Source organism: Cygnus atratus, chromosome 16 (genome assembly GCF_013377495.2).
Source record: "Cygnus atratus isolate AKBS03 ecotype Queensland, Australia chromosome 16, CAtr_DNAZoo_HiC_assembly, whole genome shotgun sequence".
Lineage (NCBI taxonomy): Eukaryota > Metazoa > Chordata > Aves > Anseriformes > Anatidae > Cygnus > Cygnus atratus.
In genome coordinates this window covers 3,697,535-3,714,898 of record NC_066377.1, presented here as the reverse complement: position 1 = coordinate 3,714,898, position 17,364 = coordinate 3,697,535, and the positions used below count along the sequence as shown (strand labels likewise).

The following is a 17,364-nucleotide window of genomic DNA, read 5'->3' as shown; positions in this document are numbered from 1 at the left end:
ACGGATTTCTGACCACATGACAGAGCTGAGGGCAATCTGGGTTAAGATCAGGAGTGATTCTTAGTGTTGCTTTCCTGAACCAACAGCAGTACCTCGTAACGAACTTGTCACGTCAGGGAGGGCTCAAAGGAAACACCGAGACAGCTGCTGTCCAGGAATAAATAGGCTGTTTCTTCCAAAACGAGCTCTTCAGCCATGCCAATGTAACATTGTAAACAGGAGACAAAAGTTCAAGACAGAAATGATTAAATAACAAACCCTGCCTGGAAGTAGTTGAAGGCTGGATAGGTTAAAGGGTTCAGTTGGTGTGCTACTGAAAGAGGAAAATTGAGCGTGGTGCAGGCAGTTGTTTGTTTGCTAACATCTGTGCAAGCGTAGCTGGTTTGGTAAGTGTGGTCACGGAGGGCCCTTTTAAGGATTCCGTGGTTTCTTTAAATCTGTTTTAAAACTGTGACTGCTTTCTGTGATACGTTCTTGCTTAAGCTGCCAGGTGGTACCATTGGAACTGTTAATTCTTCCAGCCTTTCTTCTTGTGAATCCGACTGTGTGAATGTCACACATGCTGACCTAGAACAACGGCGAAAAGCTTAGCTCTCTGTGAGGTTAGTGTTGGCTGGAAAACATACCGGGCAGGCTTTTTCGCTTTGATAAGGCTGTGTTTTTACGTAGCTATTTGTAGTGCCAGCCAGCTGATTTTTTGTTTGAAAGCAGGATTCACTTGCAAGTCCGCTGATTGTTTTTCGGCAGATAATTCGTTACCTCTGGCATCTGAAGTAGCTCGGTCTTGAGCCGTGCAATGTTGCATCATACTGCTCGATAGCGAGGGCTTCCATTTACCAGCTGGCTTTTTTGTAGTCATTCACTCAGTGTTGTTGCCTGAGCCACGAAGATACCTGGAGAGAAATGTGTGTCCTTGACGCTGTTGTGCTTGCTGGTCGGTCTGTTTTCTGTGAAATGCCTGAAATGTTTTCTCTTACGTGTTCTTGAAAGCAATGCACAAAATCAGGCCTGCAGAGAGAGTGTGTTAAATATGGGGTGCTCATCTCGAATGTTTTTGCTGACTTCGAATGTACAACTGATCACAGGGGCATCTTCGTCTAGCGGAATAAATCGGGAAGTGGCAGCCCTGAGAAAGTTGGCCACTTTTTATCTCCTACTTCGGAAGATACAGGGCTTTGATAGGCTTCCTGTGGCCGCAAAAAAAAAAGGTTATATATTATATTGATTCCTTTATGTGGTTTTTGTTTTTAATAGGCCACTGTAGAATTTGGAATTAAAAAATTCGGTATCTCAGACCTCTAATTCTTAACAGCTTATTGTGAGAAGAACAGATGATGATGTAATTATTTACTCTGTAGGCTTAGAGCCTCGTTGCGTGAAAGCAGCAAGCAATTAGAATGTGTCAAACGTGGCTTATTGGTGCTTTCAGTTATGCTCCTCGAACACGTACTGTAGGTTCAGTGCACAAAGATAATGGCTTAATTTTCAGGATCAGTAGGGTACAAGAATAGACCCAGCTTACTTAAATTTGCTTTTTTTTAAACGGTTGGAAATTCATTTGCTTGTCTAGACGGATCCTTAGATTATTTCGGTATACGTTGTGATGCACATAATCTAATCAGACAGATTTCAGCGAGTTACAACTGCCCTCCATTCAGGAAACGCAGGAGGCTGGGCAGTGTTTTCCTCCTGTGAGTGTTTATAAATCTGACGGGAGCGGGCACAAGAGGTGAATTCTTCCTGCAGCGGCAGGAATGCGTCTGGGCCTTTTAATCTTGGCCCTCTTGGTTTGATAGTCCCAAACCTGTTGGATTTGTGATGTCCCTGCTTAGCGTTGGTTTAATGGAACCCCAGATCTGTGGGACTCCTGTTTGGGCTCAGTTCCTTTGCTCTGCAGTTCAGCTGTGGATGGTTTGAGGTTGGGGCTGTTGGGATGTGACGAACCTTTGAGGAGTTTCCATGCTCATGGCGCAGTCTAGAAGCGCGCGTTCATGAGCTGATAGCTTGGTTAGGTTTTCACCAGCATTGCTTTAACTCTTCTAGGTCGGTTTTTAGGGCTCCCAAAAGAATCCGTCAACACAGCTCATTGTATTTTGGTTCTCGTGATAGTTCAGAACTGATTATCCTACGGAAGGAGTAACGACGGGCGGCGTGTGAACCCCGAGATGTCTCTGCGCTTCGTGTCGCTCGCTTCGGACCTACCCAGCCAGGGGCACGTAGGTGGCAGAGGCCAGCGCAGGCTTTGTTCCCTGCAGTGTGCGAGCAAGTGAAAGCAAGGGTCCTTTCGGTAACTCCCAATTCAAAATCCTGTACGTGGTGAGGCTGCTGAGGAGTTAGCTCACCAAGCGTGGTTGTTTGCGGGACAGCTGGAACTTGGGGAAGAAGCTGTGCTCTTCTGCCACTGCGTGTGTTCTTCCTAGGCTTTGCACAACAGCAGAAAAGCTATCGAGTCTTGTGGTTTAATGATGATAAAAAAATGCTATCTAAATATAAAGATGCAAATAACTTTGTACACGTGGCCTTATGTATATGGCCGTAAACATAGTTTACGTAGTTTAACATTATTATCAGAGAGGATTAATGCTACCAAGCAGACAAGTAGGTGGAATTTTTATTAAAAGCGAGCACTGAACAGAGATACGTATCCTGGCTTATGAAGTCAAATTTTAGCTTTTTTTTTTTTTTTTTAAATAAAGCAACCCTTGACAGTTAGAGAAGTAACACCCTTACTTTCTAAAACTTGTGAATTTCTGGTATAATCTTAAAACTCCTTAAGAAACGGTCTGCTGTCTTCACAGGAACGTTTCTGTGAGCTGTTTGTATGAGCTGGTGCTGCAGAATTTGCGTGAGGAGTGGTTGGTAGGCATTAAAATACAGTTGCTTACATTGTGGGGCTTTGCACTCGGTTAGTCGGCTGTGTAGTCCTGCTTTATTTACAGTACGATCACTATCTTAATTTTTCACAGGCTCCTGAACATGATTTGTAAGTAGAGAAGTAGTACAGTACCTAGCAGAGAATAAATGCAAAACTGTGCCTGCTTGGAGAGAATGGGTCCGCGGAGACAAAGCTTAAAAAGCGCCGTTGATTAGGAAGACCTATAAACTGAGCTGTGACGGGCTTTTCTTTTCTCTAGTGATCTTATACGCCATAACTGCCTTCATATCCTTAAACTTCAAGGATCACTTTAGAGGGGTGGTTACAGTATGATGAAAAATATTGAAGCACGCTTAATTTTGTCTTCCAAGTAAGTTTTGCTTCAAAGATAAATAGTTCATAAATGGTTGATTGTATATCTATTGACAAAGTTGGATATACCAAAAGAGCCACTGTGCTTGGAGTTATCGATTGCTTCCCACCTTGTCCCTCTTTCAAGTCAGACAAATCCTTCAGGAGCCTAGTAAGGAGCAACTAGTTCTACAAGGCAGTTTTGAATTACTGTTTTTTTAACAGCACGGCTAGAAATGAGCTGGTGTATCAGTCACCATCAAGTCTAGCATTACGCATCATGGGTAGGGAAGGCGTGTAAAATAGAATTTTAGGGTATTTTAGAATTGTGAACAATGATTTCCTGGTTTCCAAGAGAACGCTACAAACTCCAAAGAGCACTGCACCCAAGTGTCTCAAATATTAATGCAGTGTTAAAACTGAGAGCATTTACAAAAATCTGCGGGAATTTCAGCGAGGTGTTTTGCATGAGAAAATACTACTCTGAAATCGTGTTTCCTTGGTCCGTTTGTTTGTGTTGTTGGGTTTGGTACAAGTTCTGCAGGCCACTCTCCTTGGCCACAGAACAGAAGTTTTGGCTGGAGTGAACCTGGGGATAGCCATCGGCTCCTAATGCAGTGCGTCACCCTTCTGCTAGGGCCTTCTCTGTCCGGAGAAGTGTTTACGCTCGCTAAGTAATGCTGCTGACAGCAGGGCTGCGCTCAGTGTGCGGGGCAGTTTTTGTTGCTCGTTCTGATGCAGAACGAAGCAAATTTTGCAGCCTTACCTCAGCTGCAGAGCAGAGCGCTGGCGTCTCAGTTGGCTCTGATCCTTGTGACCTGTTACCAGAAATCTATAGACCGGCGAGAACAAAACGCGATTCTCTCTGCCATGAACCTGCTTGGCACGTGCCTCCCACGCTGAATTTTCGGATGTTCGCTTCGTTGCCACCGTCGCTGCAGGAACAGGTCCAGGTAAGCCGCCAGCCGTGGCTGTGCTGGGGGTCAGCGGGCAGGCAGCTCGCCCCCACGCAGCCGCCCACCCACCAGCGTTATCAGCAACGGAGGAAAAACCAGAAATAAAATAAAACAAAGCCAGGTGGTGCAAAACCAACAGCTCAGCCCCAGCTGGCCGGAGCCCAGCAGTGCGGTGTACGGATGGGGCAGCTCCGCGGGTAGCGTGGGGCAGGCGGCCCCGACCCTTCCCGACCAGCCTCTGCTCTGGAGGTTTCGCTCACAAATCCGAAACAAGGCTGCTGCGAAGGAAATTAACTCCATGCCAGGCAGACCCAGCACAGGTGCTCCCCGGTCCTCAGGGCATTTATTACCTGCCAGCCTCATTAGGGCTTGTGGCAGGGAGAGCTGCAGTCTTCAAAGACCTGGAGGAGTGGCAGGGGGCCAGGCCTGCGGCCGATCTCTTCCCTAACCCTCTGTGCTCTCCGTTTGACAGACTTTGAGAAGCAAGTTGCCTTCTCTTGCTGGAAACGCTGGGTGAGCTGCGTCGTGCCAAGACATCTTGGTGGAAGGTGCTTTTATGTTCGAACTTTGGAATAAGAAACAATTCCGACTTGGTAAATAAAATCCTCTTCTGGATTCTGCCATCTGTGGAGCTGTTCGCTGGTTGAAGAGATTTCAAGCGCATAATTACGGCAGGCATCTAAATTGCCAATTAAAATGACTTCTTGGCAAACTTTTATAGATGTTTTAGATCCACTGTTGTCGGTAACCTAATTTCATGAGTCAATTAAGATTCATCCTTGCTGGAGCTTTCATTCAGAGATGAAACACTGCAGTCTGATGCTTTCAGGAGATACAGAAGAAGCAAAACCACATTAATATTTATCTTCTAGTTCAAGCTGTTCATTTCTGTCCCTTGAAGTACTACAGCTATGTTTTATTTCAGCTGGCAACTTGAGAAAAGGTGGGGTTGGCTCTTATTCACCAGTCGTGTTTTAGGACTGCTGTCTGGTGGTTTCTGTGTTTTTGTTTTAAGTGTCAATGTGAAGGAAATACTTGAGCTTCCCCTGGCTCTTCTGGAGACAGTTTCTGGACAGAAGTTGTATCCTGAATGCAGGATATCAAACGAATGGAAACATTATTTTTTATTAACACATGCTGTTGGGTGGATTAAGCAGGTCATGGAGTTATTTTTCCTTTGTACCAAGCTAATTTTAAATTCCGACCAAGCTATTTCTATTGAACTGAGTCTGTGCCCTTTTGACCCATTAAAGAAAAGCAAAAATCCGAAAGCTGAGTGTCCTTTCAGAGCTCGTGGGATTTGCCCCTTCTCTGCCTCCCCTCTGGCAATATTTGGGCAGCGTTTTTACCATATGAGACTTGAGAGAAAATTCTCTTTCTTCATGTGATGAAAACCTCACTTGATTTTCCTTTTTTCTTTTATAACTTTTTTTTTTCTTGCTTGCAAGTATTTTACTTTCAGGTTAACAAACTTAACGTGTTTTAAAATTTGCTCTGGAAGTGCACCTCCAGCAGAGCCTTGCCAGGCATGTGAAAAACCTAATGAATGTGCCGGTTCATTAATTCTTTGGTGGCGCTTTGATTCCAGTGGATTGAACTTCTAACACCCTACCTGCTTATGCTGGCGAGCGCCTGTTTATGTGCGTAACTGCTTGCTGTTCCCGTGTGTGGTTTTACTCCAGTGCTCCTCGATCTGACGAATAGATGCCGTGTCTGTAGTCACTGCCTGTACGATGAACATGTCCGTGTGCTTTATTTCTTTCTCACAGGGCAGAACGTGCACTTCAAGAGCGAAAACCCGGGCTTTGCGAAGGTGGCAGAACGGTGTCAGTACAACATTTGCTTCCCAGGATGGGGTAGGACTTCAGCTTCAGGTCCGGAGGACTGAAACAGCGCAGGTGTAGTCCTCAGCTGGACCTCGAAGCGGCTCCTGCTGAGCTGCATTCCAGGGCAACGAGCTGCTCCAGCTGTGAAAGCTCCCCTTCCTGCAGCGTGGAAACGCTGCTTCGAGGAGGAGTGACAGCTTCTGGTTAACCAGCTGGGTCTTTGTTGGTGGTTAGTGTAGAAGAACAAGTTAGTATGGAGTAACTAGTTATGTTAGATCAACTAAAGCATGGTAATTGCACGTTTGGCTCTTAGGGATTTATTTTTGGGCAAGTCTTGGTGTTGTTTCTTTTTAAATTGGTGTACAAGTGGTCAGGATCCAGAATCTTAGCAAGACAGACAGAAAATTTTGTTTGGTTTGTTTTTCTGGTCTGTTCTTTTCTTTGTTTTTCTGTTGAGGAATGGAATTTGAGAAGGAGCAAGCATGCGTAGTGACAAACTTTAGGAATTACCAAACCTGGCTAGGTAAAAGGCATAGGAAACTTCAACTTGTAGCACTTGGTAGTGCTGTAAGCAAGTGAGACGATGCTCTAGACAGCCTTTGCAGGTAATACTTGCAGCCTCAGCCAGCTCCTGGTGTTGGAGCATGCAGGTGCCGAGAGCAGCCCTCGGCATCCCCACACCCTCGGTTCCAGGGAATGGACCGGTCTCAGAAACAAGCGTCTGCATCCGCTCTCCTGCTGGCACTTGGATGTGTGTCACCGAGTGTGCTGAGCACGTTTGGTGCTTTCTAAGGTGACTTGCAAAGTCTTGCGTCTTGCTTTCCTGGTTTTTATAGTAAACACACGTGAGAGTTCTCGCCTGGAGAGAAGCACGCTTTCCCTGAGAGCAACCCTCTGGGGTGTGCTGCAGTGCCTGCAGTGACCGTCGGTGTGCCACGTGTGTCTGGGGACAGCCGTCGGTTCCGGTTGTCCGTGATGGATGCGCTTCTGGAAAGCAGCGAGCGATCCTGAGAATTCCCTCCTCTGTGTAGGGGTTGCAAGGTGTGGGACGGGCTGCTGCGGGAATCGGCTCACGTCTCTGCAGCATTTAACGCAGCTGCGTGCTTCTCCATCTCTGCTGTACCTGCATTCTTATTTCCCTCCCTGAGAAAAAGGAAGACAGGCCGCTAGGCAGCTCGCTGTCTTTTATGATGCTTTTCTGCAGAAGAGAGTAGGGCCCTGCTCCTGGTCTGCTCAGTTCATCTGTTGGCTCTTAGGACCTGCTCCTTGTGCATTGTCGTAGGTGATGAGCATTTTCCACGTCTTCCTGGAGCTTGCTTCCAGTAGCACTTGAGGGAGTTTTGCGTTGTTTTTTTTTTTTTTTTTTTAACTACCTGTTAAAAACTGGGTGAGTGTTAGCTTTTATTTTGGCCACCCTCTGCATGTGCCTCTTACTTGCGTGTATCCCTCGGGGCTTTCGAACAGTGCTTATTGCACGCGGATCCCAAAGGGAGCGCTGCCGTGCCCCTGCAGAGCATCCTCACGTCCTTAATGAAAAGGACTGGCCCCGGTCATCGGGCAAACAGGAATGTGCAAAGCTTCCCTAATAAATTGTGAGAGTTTAAAGGAGTTTAATGAAGTGACTTGGTTTTGATGACTAGTTTTGCAGCACTGATGACACCTTTGAGTAATGAAGGTGCAAACCAGAGCTCGTGCCCGTGTGACTGGTAGGTACTCATATGGCAGCCCCTTACCTTTCAGGGTTACTTGCCTGGGACCAACAAGGAATTCTTATTTCAGCACTGGCATTCACATTTCAAATTGTGTTATCAGAGAGCATCGTATCTTGTTGAACCTGTTTGTGGATGGCTTTACAACATCATTAAGGCGCGAAGCTTATGTCAGGGGACCCAAAGTGGTAGTCCTTTGATTTGAAGATAAGCAGAAGATGTTACAAGTTTTGGGCTTCGCATGCAACGCGTAGCTTAACTCTTGCCAGGCTGGTTTTGCATATTGTAGTCATTGGCATACAAATAGGCAAAAGGACCAGGAAAACCAGCTTCTGCCCAAACTGCTTGTTCAAGGCTCGCTCGAGTAGATCGTGTTAAACTTCGTTGTTTTCTCTTAATTGCTTTGCACCCACTTTATATATAATTTGGAGTAAAATTGTCTTCTGAATATTCTTAATAACCTCGTATAGTGAATTTCTCAGAGCAAAATGTAGGATGATACAGTCTGCAGTACAGATTTACCGAGCAATTACGAAGCTGTAGTGATGGGTGTTAGGCTTTTTTAATCTCTTCTTTTAGTTTATCTGTAGTCTCTTCCAGTTTGACCTTCAAAATAGCGTCTCTCCTGTAGGGAAATCAATCTATTAGAAAAATAAAAGTAAATGTGGCACTTTATATGCATGCACACACGACCCGTAATAAATCAAATTAGCGTTTACCAATCTGTAGCCTTAAATAGGAGAAAATAGATGAGCTTTGTCATTTATCTTGTAAGCCACGAAACCTGTGCTGCTTGCGGTCAGGAGTGTGTTGTCATCATTAAATCTCCAATTTCCAGTCCTGCTAAGATGCCTTTACTCGCAGCTTTTTCCTGTTATTTATAAAGTGATTTATATGCAGCCTGTCTTTAGGCGTAAATGTGGCAAGACGGCCGGAGCGCGATCCCCAGCCCAAAGCACCGTTCTGGGTGTCGGGGCCTCCCGCTCGGGCACAGCCTTTTGGCACTGGCAGTTGCAGAGAAACCCAGCGAGCTGATTTCCAGCTGCCGTCAGCAGGCACGTATGGCCGGGATGGCTCTCTCTGCATCCTTAATTTCCAATGAGCGAGTGGGAAGGGAGCCCTGTGTGGAAAACCGTTTTGTTTTTATGTCCCACACGGCGATCATTGGGAATGCGGAGGAAACATCGGCGTGTGCTTTGTGTTTCATCCGCGCTGCAGGACGAGGTGTGAGCAGAACACGGTGTTTGTGCTTCCTAAAAGGCTTTCTGGGATGGGAATTAGTCCTGAGCTCCTGAGGTCTGTCTGCCGTGGGAATTGTGCACCCTTCCTCGAACGGCTCTGTGGCGGCTTTGAGAAAAGCTGTTAGCTACAGTTGCTAGTGTGGAAGTGAAATCTTTTCAGAACATGATGGGCACGGAGGAGGAAATACAAATTATAAGCACTGAACCTGAAGCAAACAGGATGTTTTTGTCTTCTGGCATTTCAGCCTGGTCGAAAGTAACTTTTTGCTGTTGCTTTTAGAAAGAGAAAGGGACTTAATCGTAGCTTTTTGGCTCATGAAAGCCAAATGCTGATTATCATTGTGTGTTCAGATGCATGCGAATTCATGGTATCTCTGCTAAATAAAAGAACTGAATTTAAAAGCAGTGACAGGAGTGTTAAGTTATTCCTAGTGCAACTCCGATGCAAAACACATTGCTTTATCCTTTTTAAAATGCTCCTAATGCTTTAAAAGAATTTGTGGCTATTATTTAAAGTGACATCCATGAATATTTTGGTTTTTAGGTAGTAGATCGCTGCTTGTATGTAACTTCCAGGGATATGACAAACTTTCATGCTCAGTAACAATCCTTGTAGGGTGAGTCGTGAGGTCTGTATCACAAGGATAACGTGGCATCGCTCCTCCTTGTCGTTCTCTCAAGTCTTTCACTGCACTTCTCTTGTGTTTGGAGATGGGAAAGCATGGAGGAAATAAGGGAATCGTTGTGCTGTATGTTGTGCCGGGCAAGCTCTCTGGCGCTGCTGGCTGCTGTTGTGCTGGCAGGATGCGATACGTGGGGGCAGTTGAAAGCAAGTTTCCTAGGATTCCCTCTTCTCCCCCCGTCCCCAGCTGAAAGGTTTATGGAACTGCATCCTCAAGGACAGATTTCCCACAAAGACGTGATAGAGATGGAGACCTAAAAGAGAGACTTGGAGGTACCTTGCTGGCGTGGCTGGAAGCCTTGGAGAAACTGCCAGCAGCTTCGCTATGAGCAAGCTGCTCTTACAGTCGGGACGGGCTGCCGCTGGGCGAGGTGAGGCAGCAGCAGGTCCGCTGGCCGTGTTACGCTATGGCCTCCCCTCTTTGTTGACGGGGAGTTGTGGATGCACATTTCATCAAGAGAAGTAGGCATTTAAAGACCGTAATTAATCCTGCTGCTGTTTTGAGCAGGAGCATGGCATCCTGTTCAGTTCGCCCAGAAGGCTGGGCCAGCTGCTGCTTTTGAACCAGGTATTCGTTCAATTTCTCCCTTTCTCTGCTTCCGTCAGCAGCATGAACAGCCTGGATCTTCTTGAAAGGAAGCCGCTGCTGCGTTGCCTCTGCAGGCAGAGCACTTGCTGATAGCCCTGGCTGGAAGTCTGCACACATCCCCATCCCGGGGGTGTGCATCTTTTGAGCTGCTGCATCCTTCCCGAGGAGAATGAGGCAGGTTGACAAAACCAAATCAGAAACCTGTTGCTGGTGGGCAAGGAAGTTGAAGAAGGTTTAAAGGGCTGTGACTGGAGCACAGGGAAAAGGGAAGGAAACTTGTTTGGCTCAGAGCAATTGCAACAGCACGGTAGCAACAGTCAAGAGAAGCAGCTGCAGACCGTTTCCTCCTCGTGGAGATGAGGGTTTGTAAAGGGAGGAAATTGCTGAAGATTGTGTGGGAGCTCAGATACTAACCATGATGCAGAGATTGATGTAAAATCCTACGGTGGTGGGCAAAATAGGGGGGTTCCTGAGGAGAAACTGAGATACCTGGCACTGGGAGATGCGACGCTTTAAGGCGAACGCCGCGTTCATTAACTTAGCTGAGGTCTGAAATAGGCTGTTCCTGCTCCTTCTGAACGGGGAGGACTGTCTGTGTGTGAGGCATTCAAACAGCTTTTGTTCTGGGCAGCGAGGTGAAAAGCCTTGAAGTACAGGGGGAATCGTGTAATTTGGTCTCTTGCAGAGAGGAGGAATTGGCTTGAAACATGGCAAGCTCTTCTGCTAGGAGCAGAGTGCACTTCTGGCTTTGTTCCTCTTAATTGGAATGGAATTGTGCAAGTTATAATTACGCTGGAAAAGCTACTCTCACAAAAGCAGTGGGATCGTCAAGGATCATAAAAAATTGTGACTGACGTATTGAGGTTGTTTTGGAGGAGATACCGACAGCAAGCCGTGCTGCCCCTCAACGCGGTGTGCTTGGCTCGTCCTTGGTACCTGCTGAGCATTGGGAAGAGAGGGAACTCAACTTGTTGATTATTCTGCTTTGCCTAAAAGTGGGTGAAGTAAAACTGCTTGCGTTACACCATTGCCAACCATCTGGAATAGATCTAATTTAGTCTGTCCGTAAAGTAGAGCTGGAATGCTTCATAAATCTGTAAGTAATTTGCAGTGTGCTTGACTTCACTGGGCAGAAGTTGGAGTTTCTTTACGCTCTCCCTCCCGAGAGAAAAACCTCCGGTTGTTCCTTCGGGAGTTTGTAGCAGCAGCCGACAAAACTTCTGCGACGGTGGTTAGATAACAATTGCATAATGTGCGTGAGGCCCTGCGTTTGTATGCAACACTGAGATTTGGGATGTAAGGTTCTTGTTCCCATCTTTCGTTGTTAAGGATGCGGTAAGGTTTAGCCTCTCGCTGAAGAGAATAATTTTTGTTTGGCCGGCTGTCCTTTTCTTCCTTCAGTTCTCCTCTTCTAGCTGTACTTGCCCGAACTGTGACTTGCAGTAAATAAATAATAATATTTTACAATAAAGTATAAAATCTATTTATATAGGGAGAACAAGCATGGCATAGCACCTCTGTTGTTCCGGTGGTAGGTGGTGATCATCTTCAGAATGACTTTGGTGTCAGAAGTGACCCTATACCACAGATGCAAGAATCCAAGCGTGTGCGCTTCCTTTTGTTGTGGAAGAAATAGGAAAATCAGTATTTTTCAAGTGTGTGTGTGCATACAAGAAGCGTGGACGTTGCTAATTCTTTGTCCCTGTCTTGTCAAATAGATCATCTAAAGCAGCTGGATATTTGCAAAAGAAGACTTCAGCGGCGTACAGATACTTAATCTCTCAATCAGATTCAACAATGCATTAGAGGAAGCTGGCCTGGCTGTACAGAGATTTCACACTGAAGGATGAATAGTGAAGAAGAGTTTTATGATGCCGTTACGGGTGAGTGATGGGCACACTACCAAAAAAAAGGTGTGGGGGGAAGGCATGAGCTGCATTACGTGTGTGGTGAGGTGTTAGTAATGTGTTACCATTACAGGTTAAAATAAAATTGTTTCTGGTGAAACTTGTAGTACCCTCTTCCGGAAAGAAGAGAGGAAGAATTATAATTCAGGTTCAGGCTCAGACGTGGAAATTATTTAATTTTTTTTTCCTTAAAGTTCAATGCTGGCTGTTATTTTATCATTACAACAGTCCTTTAGTGCCAGAGTCTTGCTTTCATTTTCAGTAAAATGTGGGTAATTTTATAGCAGCTTGAGAAGTAATGCTTTTAAGACCCTTTGAAAGGTGAAACATCTTCTGTAGATTATTTTTACTGTTGTGTAATTTATTTATTTATTTTAATAGAAAACTTATTCCCAAGAATTGAAATAGAAATGTTTTTCTGCATTTCTACAAATTGCTGTAAAAGAGGCTTTCAAAATAGGGAGACAAAAGTCTTTGCAATCCAGTGTTGCTACTAGCAAAGCAAACGGTGATCACATCACACTTAAGCAGTGTATCAAACAGTACTTTTCCTTGAACTAATAAGGATAAATGATTATTCATAAGAGCTTTATGTGTTTTTAGCTGTGAAACAAAATGCTTAAAGTATTCTAATAAAAAAAAAAAACCCTTTCAAAGATCCTGAACAATATAACTTTCCCACTTAACTGTCTCCTTAGAAATCCTATGATAGCAGTGAAATGAGAAATGCTGGCAGTGGTGGGTGTAGAGTGTTTAATGTAAAAGCCAGGGAATGAACAGAGAATAATGGGAAGGCTGAAGGAATGGAAGTAGCATGGCAGATCCAAGTGGGTAAGGTGGACTTAGGTTGGACGAGGCCTTGGGCAACCTGATCTAGAGTGTGGCATCTCTGCCGATGGCAGGGGGTTGGAACTGGGTGATCTGTAAGGTCCCTTCCAACCTGAGCCATTCAAAGATGCTGTGACTTAGACATGGTCGGTTGAAGAGGCCTATGAGGAACAAACAGAGGGAGCTGGGTCACCAGTGTGACCGACAGCAGGCTGTACAGGACTTGTCACAGTTACGTCAGGGGGAAGAGAAGGTTATTTGGATTGTGTTGACGCTAGCTAGGAGTGATGGGGCTGGTACTCCAAATTCCTCTGTAAAATCTGTGAAGCATGCTGTGAAAATCTAGAAAATACTATGGATTGTTCCAGTGCATCTTTGGTGATCTTATAATTCCAGGAGTTCAGGTCCACAGCCATGAATGACCTAGAAATTACTTAATTTGGAAAGCTGAACAGAAATGAGCATCTAAGCATGGATTCTGTGGCTTGCCGTTTTGATGTTGATGCGTTCCTTTGTCTCTTTCTGCAGAAACACACAGCCCTCGGTGTTTGAGGCGTTTGCGTTTGAGCAGTTGAATTTTCTCTTCTTTCATCTTTCCCCTCCTTCCTCAACCCCAAAAGGTTGATTTGCCCTACAAGTGCTGAAGGAGGTAATGACTTCTGAGCTGTTGTACATGAGATGTTCTTGTGCCTTGCTGGCTCTGCTCACGAGTGAGATGTAACGCGTCAGTTCTGAGAGCGCTCCTTGTCCTGTCCGGAGCTTGTTCTTCTACTGGGCGACATGTGATGGGAGGAGAGAAGCTTCAAAGCAAAAGAAAATCAGATGTCTTGATGTGCTCTCAGCACAGCCCTCTTCTGACGGAGGGTGTTGGTCTGCAGCAGCTGCTCCAGGAACTAAACGAGGTTGAACTTTTTCCCTAGTCTGTGTTGCCCTTGAGCGTGCCCCACAGGTGTTTGGTTTACCAGGAGTGCTCAGTTCAGACAAGTTTGTTGCAGATTCCTCCTCCCTCGATACTGTCTTTAAAGACAGGTGTTCAATCTCTTCCTCCAGCTAGGTGCTTTAGAAGTCACTGACAGTTTGATGGATTACTTGCATAAACATAATAAAATCCAGACCTAGTTGTTTGTAGCTATGTCTTGTCCAAGTCATACGTAAGTGTGATGCTAAGAACAGCTCTGACTACATCTTTCTGCATTCGTGTTCCCAGCTGCTGGTGCCCGTAGCGACTCTTCACTCCCGTTAATTCTACGGACTGTGTCTTTCAGGCAGTGCTGTGTTGGATTCTTTAGGTTCTAATGGGTCCTGATTGTGCCTGCTTATTCTTTTAGTTTTTGGATGGTCTGGACTTGCTAGGTGCAGACCTAGTACACCCAGGAAATCAAGTTCATAACTGAGGTCCTTTCTGAGTCAAGGTAAGGTTTTCAGTTCCACAGTGAGAACTTCAGGATTTGGGGTTGTGAATTTTGATTTAAAAAAATGAAATGCCATTGGCAGACTCCTCAGTCTGTTCCTTCCAGGAATATTCTCCATCATTTAAGTCAGATCAGTAGATGGGCAGAAGCCAGCGTTAGACGTGTACTTGTTTTCCTCTAGGTGTGTGGCTGGGACGTGGCTACCAGGAACAAGCGCATTCTCCAGCTGTGCCTCACCTCCGTGCGGAGATGAAAACAGTGTGTACCCCGTGCTCTTCTCCACTTCCTCCCCCAGAGTCCTGGGCCCTGCATTCCCCGGTGGGACTTGCAATGCGTTCCCACAGGTTCCCTGATTTTGGTGATTGGGATTCTGTGGTTTCTGCCCTGTAAATAGCAAACCAGGCTTAGCAGGGCAGCGGAACTCCATCAGAAGTTGTGCTTTGGAAATCTGCAGCAGTCTAAGCAGCAGCCCTTGTAGTGTGCTCTCTAAAACATGAATTGACTCCTTGAGGAAACCACAACTCTTCTAGTTATTTTATAACTTCTAGTTATTCCTTGATGATAACCACTTCTAGAATGTAAACCTCTCCTAGGGAGACACCTGGTTTCTGTTGTGATGGATTTCATCTCGTAGGCTGAGAAGCTTCCTGCTTCTGACACCGTCCCCATCACAACGAGAAGTCACGCTCATGGGATGGATTTCTGTGCTGCGTGGCTGCGAGTCACCCTCCTGGCGGCTGGTGTGACCCTGGCTGGGTGATGAGCACACTCGTAAACGTCCAGGACGGGCCATGTTGTAGAGGTGGTGAGTCAGGTTTGTGACCGATGGAGAGAGTTTCCGTAGTGAAGTTTTCTCGCATTCAGAGGTGACTGTTGTTGCCGATTAGCTGGCCACGTGGCATCTTACTTCAGCAATGAGCGTTTGCCGTGGGAATCTTGAAAATGTTACCTGCAAGGTCAGTTAGTTCTTGGCAGCACGGCGTCTGCTTTTTCTCAGATACAGGAGGCAGTCTGCTCTGGGACTGGAGCAGGCAATCCGGTACGTTCCTGGAGGAATGCAGATTCTTCGAAATCTTCTGCCAGACAGGGAGCACATAGCTTTGATCGCTTGCCTCTGGCCTATGTCACTTGGGGATTATTAATCTCATTATAAACTTGTTACAGACCGTGTGCCATCAGCTTCTGCTGGGTTGGACCTGTATCTTTCATTAATTCTGCCAGATCTCTCTTTGCCGAGGTATTTTGTGGAAGGATTGCAATGGAACAGCAAAATGTTTGGCTAATAATTTCATTTATTTTTTTTAAATGACCTGCAGTTCCAGGGAAATCTGTTCTGTGTCTGCGAGGTTCATCTGGCCCGGAGCATCTGTGAGCGTGTTGCCCTTCTGTTTCCTACCGCTTGGCTCTTCTTCGCTGTAAACTCTCACTTTCTCTTGGGGAGCAAGAAGTGAGGTACCTGCTGCCAAATGTATATATTTTCACAGTGTTTGTATTAAATCAGCAGATTCTGCCATGGTTTTTAAGTACTGCAAGCCTTGTGGAAGCCCAGCCTGCCTCCTGTTGGAAGCAGCGTGACACGGCTGCGGGTTGCGAAGCCTTGGGTTGAAAACCAAAACCCAACCCTGGCAACTTCTGGCGGGGGAAAAGTTACCTCCCCTTTTACTTGCCACGTACACTTCCAGCATATTTCTCCCTACTCTTTATACCCTTTTCGGGTCTGAGGGCTCCCAGTGCTGTGCTGTTTTGATTCTCTTTCCGTCTTGAGTGACAGCGCTTAATTAGTATGTGAGGAAGCTGCTGAATGTGTGACGGGGCAGTCGTGTGGCTGCCGCAGTGACTCAGTGCTGTGCCTCCGCGCCCTCCCAGGTGGATGTGTAACGTAGGCTCAGGGGACTTGTCCCATTTGCAGGATGGGGAAGAAGAAGACCATGAAACTTAGAGTTACTGGCAAGTCCTTTTTCTTTAAGCTCTTGAACTAGATTAATGCTGTCAACCAGCTTAGATATCTGACTTTGAAAATGTAAGATTTTTTAAAAGCTTTGTTTGACCCTTACCGCCTGTAAGTTGGGGCTTTTGGTTATGTTAGGTTTTGAAACTGTATTTCTGTGTGCGATTCCCTGTCCCCCTTTTAAATCCCCGCTTTTCTCTTCACTCCTAGTGGCCTTTCACTACAAAAAGTAGCCTGTACTAAAGCTAAAACTCGGTTTTACAAGTTCGAGGCTTTAATAGCAGCTGGAGAAAGACTTTTGGAAGTTACTGAAACTATAACAGAGCATTTCAGTAAAGTGTTTTTATTCCAAATCAGTATTTCCTATGTGAAAAATGTCACCTGGGTAGTTCTCAGAATGGTAATATTTAGAGCTTCATCGAGAAACAGCTTTTAAAACTTTCTGTTTGGGCTTGTAGCAGACAAGCCAGCTGTTAGCGAAGACTGAAAGCACAGTTAAACACTAGACTCTCAACTAATTGAAATGCTCATTAAATGTGATGCAGTTCCGTATGTTGTGTGCACTTGATCAGCCTTCTGGCTGAGGGCATGTGTGCGTGGAAGCTCTCGTTTTCCCCCCCACTTCATCAGTCAAAGTTATTTCCTTACAGCCTACAGTATTTGCCTTTTCCATCTCCTTGTACGGTAACAGGTTCAAAAAAGCTAATATGTGCTTAGAAATGCCATTTAAAAATGATAAATATTGTTTTGTTGTAGGTTGGCTGAAGAGAGGCATGTTTTTTTTTATTTTTTTAAAGACAGGTGTTTCAGGGTAATCTTCATTTTCATAACCTGAGTATCTATAACTATCATACTTTCCAATTAAGTACTACGACCTTTTAAGGTGGGGTTATTGCTGTATAATTACATGCTTGTGACATCAAAATGTAGGAGAGGGTTTAATACCTTACATCACCCTTTATAACTGCTGTTTACCAAATAAGATCATATCAGCGGTACTTCCTTTTTCCAGTTTTGGATGTTACTGTTTTTATCCCTAA

The 17,364-nt window shown here is 45.4% G+C and overlaps 1 protein-coding gene across 2 annotated transcripts in view; it reads left to right on the top strand.

The window, feature by feature from the left end:
• The window catches only part of OSBPL2 (oxysterol binding protein like 2), a 36,726-nt gene that overhangs the window by 1,694 nt on the left and 17,668 nt on the right, over positions 1-17,364 (top strand). Inside the window, exons 3-4 of one of the 2 annotated variants that reach the window (XM_035547969.2) lie at positions 10,250-10,403; positions 11,948-12,112. In XM_035547969.2, the coding sequence (XP_035403862.1) occupies positions 12,076-12,112 (37 nt within the window). In that variant the 5' untranslated portion in view covers positions 10,250-10,403; positions 11,948-12,075. The remainder of the gene's footprint in view (positions 1-10,249; positions 10,404-11,947; positions 12,113-17,364) is intronic. The other variant, XM_035547968.2, reaches the window with a different exon arrangement.